The sequence below is a fragment of the Coregonus clupeaformis genome, unplaced genomic scaffold (assembly GCF_020615455.1).
Source record: "Coregonus clupeaformis isolate EN_2021a unplaced genomic scaffold, ASM2061545v1 scaf0177, whole genome shotgun sequence".
NCBI classification, from domain to species: Eukaryota; Metazoa; Chordata; class Actinopteri; order Salmoniformes; family Salmonidae; genus Coregonus; species Coregonus clupeaformis.
In genome coordinates, this window is record NW_025533632.1 from 592,501 (window position 1) to 603,286 (window position 10,786).

General features: G+C 45.7%; 1 protein-coding gene across 1 annotated transcript; it reads right to left on the reverse strand.

The window, feature by feature from the left end:
• Positions 1-4,028: 4,028 nt before the first annotated feature.
• On the reverse strand, positions 4,029-8,400 carry LOC121535900 (prostaglandin D2 receptor 2-like). Its single transcript, XM_045213952.1, has 4 exons — positions 8,187-8,400; positions 7,683-7,795; positions 5,270-5,418; positions 4,029-4,949 (listed from the first exon to the last, which is right to left on the reverse strand). Exons 1-4 carry the CDS (start codon positions 8,378-8,380, stop codon positions 4,029-4,031), a joined length of 1,377 nt encoding a protein of 458 aa, XP_045069887.1. The 5' UTR covers positions 8,381-8,400.
• Positions 8,401-10,786: the final 2,386 nt, after the last annotated feature.

Genomic DNA, 10,786 nt, shown 5'->3' on the forward strand with positions numbered 1-10,786 from the left:
TATCTCTCTCGCTCTCTCTCTCTCTTTGTCTCTCTTTCTCTTTGTCGCTCTCTTTCTCTCTCTCTCTCTCTCTCTCTCTCTGCCTCGCTCTCACCCTCTCGGTCTCTCTCTCTCTTTCTACCTCACCACTCAGCTTAGCAGAATGTCATCGTTTAAATCAGTGGAAGAACGAATCCCTTACCTCTGTCAACGTGTGTGTCTTCATTCAACTCCTCTTCCTCTTCCTCCTCCTCCTCTTCACTTCCATCTCATCCATTCATCATGGTGTGTATCAAACTGGCTGACTTCTGTCCTGTTTATTTGTGTGTGTCACCATCCTCGTGATGATATATGGGTAGTGTTATGTTGTAACGTCATGTAAATGTTGTATCATAATGATCATGGTATTGTAGTTGGAGTCAAATAAGTCAGTAGAACATCTGTAGACATTTTAGATAAAGAACATGACTATTCTCTCTCTCTCTCTCTCTCTCTCTCTCTCTCTCTCTCTCTCTCTCTCTCTCTCTCATCTTCCCTTTCTCTCTATCTTCCCCTTTCTCTCTCTCTCTCTCTCTCTCTCTCTCTCTCTCTCTCTCTCTCTCTCTCTCTCTCTCTCTCTCTCTCTCTCTCTCTCTCTCTCTCTCTCTCTCTCTCTCTCTCTCTCTCTCTCTCTCTCTCTCTCCCTCTTTCACTTTATCTCTCTCTGTGACATGTCACTTTAAATCCCTTATTTTCTGTGTTCCGGCGTGCTTTCTGTCGCTCTTGATTTGCCCCCAATCCTCTTACATGTTCATACTCCTGTGTATTGTTTTTTGCAGATTTTTTAAAATCATTCCACACAATGCTCTCACACACAGCCAGTCACACACATACATACAAACACACACACACATGCGCATGCTTATACACTTGCGTATTTAACATTTGGAGCATTTAGACAGTAATTATTTTCCACCTGATGGAGTTAGAGATCGTTCAGGCTATTCATGTCTATTCCAAATCATGAATCAAACATGCGAGTGTGTTTGCTCGTGTGTGTTCTTATGCGTTCTCTCTCTCTAGTGTGTGTGTGTGTGCACACACACAGCAGTATCTCTGACGCACGACTCAGCCTTAATACCACATGTGCATCTGTCTGTCTATAAGTAAGTAAACCATCTGCGTTAACCCCTATTTAAAAAGCACTCCAGACCAGTCCCTCCATCCATCCATATCTCCCTTCCCTCCCTCTTCATTTTTTCTCTCTCTCCCTTTCTCTCTCTACTCTTCTCTCTCTCTCTCTCTCTCTCTCTCTCTCTCTCTCTATCCTTCTTTCTCTCTCTCTCTCTCTCTCTCTCTCTCCCTCGCTCGCTCTCTCGCTCTCTCGCTCTCTCTCTCTGATTGCCCACACTCCATTTCTCTCTTCATGCTGTTTTCTGTCTCAATCCTTAGTTCCACGTCAGTGACCTTAGTTTAGCTGGTAAACAAATACAGTCAAAATAAAGCAAATAAACCAAACACCAGGCCAGGAGTTTTTCCATGTGCCCTGTTCAGAAAAATGTATCTGCCACCTAGTTGTAGCCTATGAAAACTATAGCTCATAACTACTTAACTTTTCCCTAGTCAGATCAGGTGGTTGGGGATAACACATTCCACCACTAGGGGTAGCAGCAGGTGGGCCAGATAGGTGCCTGGCGCACTGGGTCTTTAAGGAGTGGTTGCTCCCAGGTGTGGTGGATTGACTGGGGATTGTGTCTTGAGAGAAAGGTGAATTGGGAAAGGGAAGGGGATATCTGTTCAGTTGCACAACTAAATGCAATCAACCGAAATGTCTTCCGCATTTAACCCCTCTTAATCAGAGAGGAGCATGGGACTGCCTTAATCGACGTCCACAGAGCAGGTGTTGTTGGCGGGGTTAACTGCCTTGCTCAAGGGCAGAATGGCAGATTTCTCCACCTTGCCGGCTCTGCTATTCAAACAAGCAACGTTTAAGGTACTGTCCCAACGCTCTAACCACTAGTAGCCTCCTGACTCGACACGTTGATGACCTGCTTGAGCTGGCGACTCAGTAGTCTGAACAGAGCTCAGCCTGGACCCCGGTGAGGATGTCTGTCGTATAGAGGACACATACATCTAACTGCCTTACTTGTTTTCATGTTGATGCATACATTGACAGTCATATCAGATAGTAGACCATTAAGGCCTAGGATGCCTAGGGCCGGTCTGCCAGACTTAAAGCCTAGTCCTAGACTAAAAAGCATGTTCAATGCAGATTCTCAGTAAACTGGTGAAGTGGTTTCATAGCAGACCCATGAGTAACCTCTTGTCCTCAACCTCACACTCCCAGGAAGTGGAAACCCCCCAGGGCCTTGAAGGGTTTTACTGCCGTTGTTTTAATAATCTCTGCATGTTTTCCTCTGTCACGAGAGAATAGCTTTATAATAACATGCTCCTCCGTAATCCCTGGCTCTTTCCTGGAATCCAGAAAAAAACAGCCTTTTTGACACCGGTTGATATCGACTACAAATGCCTTCTTTCCATCAACCAGTGAACGAGTGGTGCGGAGAGAGAGAGAGAGAGAGAGAGAGAGAGAGAGAGAGAGAGAGAGAGAGAGAGAGAGAGAGAGAGAGAGAGAGAGAGAGAGAGAGAGAGAGAGAGAGAGAGAGAGAGAGAGAGAGAGAGAGAGAGAGAGAGAGAGAGAGAGAGAGACTGTCCATAATGGGTGAAAGTGGGTCTGTGTTGTGTTGGCCTGGCTTGCCTCCACAGGGATTAGGATTCCACTCTCTGTGAATGGCTGCGTCCTGAATGACACCCTATTCCCTCAATGGTGCACTACTTTTAGTTATTTGATTATTTGGTTATTTGAGAGTCTAATCTAAGTAACATAATACAAAACTCCCCATCAAAATCCATCAGTTTAACTTAGAGATATCAGTTTTGCATTGGCTGCGGCTCAATCCACCACATCCGCCTATGTCAGCCTTCCACATCTGCGGTGGAAAGTGGCAGCGCTACAGCGGTGTTTGTCAGACCAGGAAACATCCCAACAAATTTCTGTAGCATCCAAAGGGTTTGGGCTACAACCCCCACAAGTGTCACGGGACTTGTCTGAAGGTAACCCATACAAATGAATGGAGATAGTTTTGTGGCAACAAAAATAATGTGTAAAAAAGAAATATATATAATGTATATTTCCTGAGCTGTCTTATGTCTCCTAGATATAGGACGGACACTTCAAAACCTTATTCATTATGGTTTATTTTTTGACTTGTGTTATTCAATATGTTTCTATGGGCTTTAGTAGTGAAGGGCAATTTCAATACTTTATCCCAAAAAAAGTACATAATAGTTTTGATACCCCCCCCCCAATAGAGTTTAAGACTTTTAGAGGTTAAGCAGAAAGCAATTGTAGGATGAAACAGGTAGAAGCTAAAGAGGATCATATATTTAATTCATCAAAACCAATCGTGCTGAAATGTGATTAAAGGGTCAGCTGTTTGAACTGAAAGTGTTCTTAGACTACAGGTCTGGGATGTGACAGGTCATAGTTTTCTGCATCTATTGCTCTCTGTGGGGTGATAAAATCACTTGGTGCTGCCAACAACAGACGTGTGCAGACAGAATACAGATACACAGTCAACATCGTCAGCATACACAATCTACATATAGAAAACAGAAAACTCTGGAGAGGGAAACTGCTGATATAAAAAGGGATTTATAATTACATTTTGATTGATTCGTTTATTGAAAGACAACTGCTCTCAAGAACACACACACACAGGCAATTTCCACCAAAATGATTTTAGAGAATTAACTCTTTCTTTGTAAAGTGCCAGATCATTTTGTTATCATATTAATATTCTATAAATGGTCACAAAATATCTAATTTAAGTTAAACAGAAACAACAAGTTAAACACTGACAGTTATTGAGGAACAGTTGAACATGATGACAGGATTTAGTAACATACAGCACAGGAAGGCCTCCTGGAGGCCAGCACAACAAGAGAGACCATCCCTTTCGTCTTCAGTTGATGTCAACAAGTAACGTATTCACGTTCATAGTATATAGTTAGTTCAGAGTGTCCTCTCCTTGTTCCGGGTCTCCACACCTGGCTTTGAAGTTGTGGTTGACGAAGGCAGAGGAGGGGAGATGGTCTACCTGGAGACGCGGAGACCCCGGAGTCCCCAGACAGTTTGGTGACGACCGTGAGTTCACCCCCATACTCCTCCTCCCCTTCCTGATACTCATCTCCCGCCCCCCCCTTCCTGCTCCCCCGATCCCTCCCTCCTCCAACAGTCCCTCCATCAGCTCCCCCAGACTCTGTCTGATCCGGACGCAGAAGTTGGGACAGCTGAACACGTACAGCACCGGGTTTAACACCGGGTTCAGGAAGGCAAAGGTTGTCGCCATGGGCAACGCCACCTCCACCAACGCGACCTGGAGCTGCCAGTACTGGGCGGCGACCTCGATGAGGCAGAACACGTGATAGGGCGCCCAGCAGAGGGCAAACGCTGCGATGACCGACGTCACCATTTTGGTGAAGCCACGGGATAGGCCGGGCTCGGTCCGTCTGGAAGACAATTGGACAGAGGGGGAAGTAGGGGTGGAACATTTTGGATTGGGGGTGGAGCTTTTGGTGTTTGTGTTGGGTTTTGACTCTCTACGTTCCACGTTGGTAACAATCAACGCCCCGGTGAGTCTACTACCGCTGTCCTTCCTCCTCCTCTTCCTCCTCTGGCTCAGACTGATGCTGAAGAGGGCGTAGCTCCCTGCAATCACCACTAGGGGGAGTAGGAACGACAGGGACGTTTTGGACACAGCGGTCGCCGCCTGCCGTACCCTACAGTCCCTCTGCAGGGTCCCTGGCGATAAGTACAATCCAAAATGGTGGTAGCAGAGTTTCCTGCCGTCCTTCTTCTCTGTCACCGCCCGGAACAGGAAGTAAGGGAAGGCGTTGGCCGCCGCCCACAACCAGCCCAACGCACACACCTTGGAAGAAGAAAAAGAAGATTAGAAGATGACTTTATTGTCCAATGCCCTGAGTAACCTCTTGCCCTCAACCTCACACCCCTAGGGTCACTCTGCCTAACAGACACTTGTCTTCTGCTTTATGCAGTTTAGAAAGAGTTATTATTAAAGTGTCTACAATATTACAACAATCGGCAACACCCTATTACAGATTAAAAACCAAGTTTGAGACACTGTAAACGTTCATAAGTAATCATAATACATTACATCATTATATCATGACATCATCAACGTACGAAAACAAAACGAATGACGTAACAAAACAGAAAGTGCAGTAAAACCTTCCAGGCGGCGCTGACGGAGCGGTGGTTCTGGCTCCAGACGGGCAGCGCCACCAGGAGACAGCGGTCCAGAGAAATGGCCGCCAGGAGGAAGGCTGACACAAACATGTTGAGGAAGAAGACTGAGGACTGGGCCGTACACAGCGGACCTAGAGGATAGGACCAACTTTTATTGTTCCCAAGGAGAAAACAGTGCTGCTGTATAGCAAAAAGCAATGGCATTATTCTTGTGACACTACTGTCTGTCTATCTATCTATCTATCTATCTATCTATCTATCTATCTGTCTATCTGTCTGTCTGTCTGTCTGTCTGTCTGTCTGTCTGTCTGTCTGTCTGTCTGTCTGTCTGTCTGTCTGTCTGTCTGTCTGTCTGTCTGTCTGTCTGTCTGTCTGTCTGTCTGTCTGTCTGTCTGTCTGTCTGTCTGTCTGTCTGCGTCTGTCTGTCTGTCTGTCTGTCTGTCTGTCTGTCTGTCTGTCTGTCTGTCTGTCTGTCGTCTGTCTGTCTGTTCGTCTGTCTGTCTGTCTGTCTGTCTGTCTGTCTGTTCGTGTCTGTCTGTCTGTCTGTCTGTCTGTCTGTCTGTCTGTCTGTCTGTCTGTCTGTCTGTCCGTCCGTCCGTCTGTCTGTCTGTCTGTCTGTCTGTCTGTCCGTCTGTCTACTACATGACCAACGGTATGTGGACACCTGCTCGTCAAACATCTAATTTCAAAATCATGGGCATTAATATGGAGTTGGTGCCCTCTTTGCTGCTATAACAGCCTCCACTCTTCTGGGAAGGCTTTCCACTAGATGTTGGAACATTGCTGCGGGGACTTGCTTCCATTCAGCCACAAGAGCATTAGTGAGGTCCGGCACTGATGTTGGGCGATTAGGCCTGGCTCGCAGATGGCGTTCCAATTCATCCCAAAGATGTTCGATGGGGTTGAGGTCAGGGCTCTGTGCAGGCCAGTCAAGTTCTTCCAGATCGATCTCGACAAACCATTTCTGTATGGAACTCACTTTGTGCACGGGGGCATTGTCATGCTGAAACTGGAAAGGGCCTTCCCCAAACTGTTGCCACAAAGTTGGAAGCACAGAATTGTCTAGAATGTAATTTTATGTTGTAGCGTTAAGATTTCCCTTCACTGGAACTAAGGGGCCTGAACCATGAAAAACAGCCCCAGACCATTATGCCTTTACAGTTGGCACTATGCATTGGAGCAGGTAATGTTCTCCTGGCATCTGCCAAACCCAGATTCATCCATCGGACTGTCTGATGGTGATTCGTGATTCATCACTCCAGAGAACGCATTTCCACTGCTCCAGAGTCCAATGGTGGCGAGCTTTACACCACTCCAGCCGACGCTTAGCATTGCACATGGTGATCTTAGGCTTGTGTGCAGCTGCTCGTCCATGGAAACCCATTTCATGAAACTCTGACGAACAGTTCTTGCGCTTGACGTGGCTTCCAGGGATGGTCCCGTTTATGTGCTACGCGGTTCAGCACTCGGCGGTCCCGTTCTGTGAACTTGTGTGGCCTACCACTTTGTGGCTGGGCCTTTGTTGCTCCTAGACGTTTCCACTTCACATTAACAGCACTTACAGTGGATCGGGGCAGCTCTATCAGGGCAGAAATTTGACAAACTGACTTGTTGGAAAGGTGGAATCCTATGACGGTGCCACAGTGAAAGTCACTGAGCTCTACAGTAAGGCCATTCTACTGCAAATGTCTATGGAGATTGCATGCATGGCTGTGTGTTTGATTTTATACACCTGTCAGCAACGGGTGTGGCTGAAATAGCCGAATCCACTCATTTGAAAGGGTGTCCACATACTTTTGTGTATATATAGTGTACATTGCCAATACCCATGTCATACATATATTGTACATACAGTATACATCTATTTAATGCACACTCTGTCAGTGAAGCTTACTAGTTTAGCTCCCTACGTATTGCTGTTAATGTATTTCAATGTAGGCGTAACCATAGACACAACAATGGAGAGGCTGATGTCATAGAGCCCCTAGTCATCAGAATGGCAGAATTTGTCAGCCATTTTAGTTGTGGACCCGCTATTACTAGGGACGTCACATAGAAGTAGAATTCACATTTACATTTTACATTTTAGTCATTTAGCAGACGCTCTTATCCAGAGCGACTTACAGTTAGTGAGTGCATACATAATTTTTTTATTTTTCATTCTGGCCCCCGTGGGAATCAGACCCACAACCCTGGCGTTGCAAACGCCATGCTCTACCAACTGAGCTACATCCCTGACTTAGCGGGAGTAAAAGAAAATGCCTGAGCGGAGTTTCCACCTCTGGATTTCAGTGGAAAAGGAAGCTAGGTTGAATTAGCTATCCCGGAAAACCGGATGCATCTGGTTATTGGCAACCCCGCTTAACGGTGACTGATATATGGCCTATTGGCGTACCTCCCAGCTCCCAGCTGTGAGAGGAGTGCAGGTAGTGTGTAAAGAGAGGGAGGGTCAGCGTAGCCAGGAAGTCTGACAGGGCCAGGTTGAGAACCCAGACAGAGGCCACGGTGCTGTGAAGAAAAGAGAAGGAAATTCATATTTTTACTGTCTTGTTCCAAACGTTATTCCCCATGTTATTCCCAGCCCTCCGGACACCACACACACTTCCTAAGCAGAAAACACTAGACTGAGACAACCTGTGAACCAGGGTCGAATTGAAAGCAGCCAATCCAGGAAATAAACTAAAATGACAATTCAATAATAAAAACAATTTGCATTTATTTTCAATGACTTCTCAATAAACTGAAAAGTAGAAGCTATTTCTTTCAAAAGTTTTAACATTTCTGAATTTTTTTTTCAAATCACTTCCTGAATTGACTGCCTTCATTTCGAATTGAGCCAAACTCTGCTGTGAACACACGCACGTACGCAAGTACGCACACACGCCCCCAGACAACCTACCGGTGGCGCAGGCGGAAGCCGACCACCCAGAGGACCAGAGCGTTCTCCAGGATGCCCAGACAGGAGACCAGGCCGTGGACACACACCACCACCAGGTTGACCCCTGTGTTGTTGTTTAGAGTGTGGTTCAGCATGATTTGGAGGAGAGGACAGACCAGAGAGGAGGAGGAGGAGGATGATGAAGAGTTGAACATCCTGGAGTTGAGTGATGAGGAAGTGGAGGAGAGTTGGAAGTCTTGGCTCTGGAGGGAAAGAGAGAGGGAGGGAGGGATGGTTGTTATATATGCTGTTGTAGAAAGGGCAGACCAGAGAGGAGGAGGAGGAGGAGGAGTTAGACATTATGGTTCTGGAGGGAGAGAGTGGAGGAGAGAGAGGGGAGAGAGAGGGAGGAGAGAGAGGGGGGAGAGAGAGGGGAGAGAGAGGGAGGAGAGAGAGGGGGGAGAGAGAGGGAGGAGGGAGAGGGAGGAGAGAGAGGGGAGAGAGAGGGCAGAGAGGGAGGGGGGGGAGAGAGAGGAGAGAGACACCGATAAGGACAAAGAGAGAGAGAGTGAGAGAGAGTGACAGAGAGGGGGGGGGGAGCGAGAATTAGATGAGTGACATGTAATGTCATTGGGACACCTGGTGACATTAACCATTAGTCTTTTCCAAGAACAGACAGACAGACACAGATACAGTACTATAATGGGCAAAAAATCCAGTTGTGTTGGCCTATATTTTTTCCATTACATGAAATAATCCACTTATGGCTTGTAAATAGGGTACGTGAGTCATGACTCATGACATTAAATGTGATTACATTAATCTACAGTATTTAACAACTTTCAGATCCTCATCATTGATGTGGGGTGGACTAAGTCTCTTCCTGTTCATGTGCTTTGGAAACCTTGAAACCCTTATTTTCCTGGTTGCAAAACCTCGCTGGGAAGAACACTGCACTCATAAACAATGGTCAGTATTGTAGTCCTTCATGGGAATGACTGTTCCAACTGATTGCTCACACCTGTTACTGTGGAAGACAGAGAGGAGCAAGTTTGAACTGCTGCTTCTTAAGCTTACCGTATGCCTTCCAGTCTAAACATTTTGCGCATTTTTGTTAGTTTTGGTCTTCGGCTGCTCGTGTACATTACATTTTTTCTTCAGGCAAGTCAATGTTTGGTACCCGAAGTCTACGCCCCTTAGTTGGTGATTGGTCAACAGTACTACTCCTAGTGTTTTCATGCAAAAATAAAATAAAAAGAATACTGCACCAAACATCTCGATTAATTCAGACTATTTTGAGGAAGTGTTTCTGGCTATGCTGTTGCTACAGTGGCTCAAGAGGGACAAACAACAGTACAATTATAGTTCTGCTAGGAGCAAACTGAACCTACTGTATGTATGTCGACGCCTTTCGGCCCACTGAGGTTTCATCATGTGGATTATTTATTTTGGACAACTGACTGACCAGAACTGATGACATCCATATTTTTTTTCATTGTTTGCTGCTGGAATCATTGTATTTTTTTGTCTTGATGGATTTTTAACAGAATTGAATTAAACATTTGATTTCATTGGAAGACAGACATTGTTGCCTAATTGCACCAGAGAGTTGATTTCATTTAGCGAGTCAGTGACACAGACACACTCATGCACATCTGCACGTCCTCACGCTCAGAGACAGATCCTCATCATTGGTGTGGGGTGGACTAAGTCTCTTCCTGTTCATGTGCTTTGGAAATCTTGGAAACCTTATTTTCCTGGTTGCAAAACCTCGCTGGGAAGAACACTGCACTCATAAACAATGGTCAGTATTGTAGTCCTTCATGGGAATGACTGTTCCAGCTAATTGCTCACACCTGTTACTGTGGAAGACAGAGAGGAGCAAGTTTGAACTAATGTTTCTTAAGCTTACTGTATGCTTTCCAGTCTAAACAGTCATGCACATCTGCACATCCTCACGCTCAGAGACAGACAGATAGTCAGACAGGAAGACAGGGAAGAGCATTATCAGACTTTGCTCTTAAGAACCCAAGGCATTAACAAGGCATTCTGCCTTATCCCAAGGGTTGTCAGCTGTAAGCACCGCTTATCTGTTTTAACTATAGAAACGTCCATAATAATCACTTGCTAAACAGTTTTCGAAACATATGAAATTTATGTTCCATATCAGCGAGAAATAATCCTTCAAATAAAAAAGATACACTTAACATAGCAGGTTTGCACAGATCCATACGGCTGTGTGCCTCCAGCAGACCAACTACACTTCCTCTACACTTTCTCTACACTTCCTCCACAGTTAGCTTACACACATGTGTTCGAGCTAGAGGGATAATTAGCACAGGTGGTAGCCTGTAAGCGCTGTAACATGGCAATATGGCCGTGTGGGAACACTAGCCCTAACCCCATAAAGGTTTTTTTCTTTTCATTTTTTCGCTGATATAAAAGATACTGTACGTTCCTTATGTTTCCAAAACTGTACCTCAAGCGATGCGTGTTAACGTTCAGAACGCGCATCGGGGCTCTTAACAAAACTCCCCTGGCCAGAAGATACCTTCATGAATTGATGCTGAAGGTAGTTAAACTTGAGTCTATGAATGAGCTAGAGCCGACTGTGATAGATA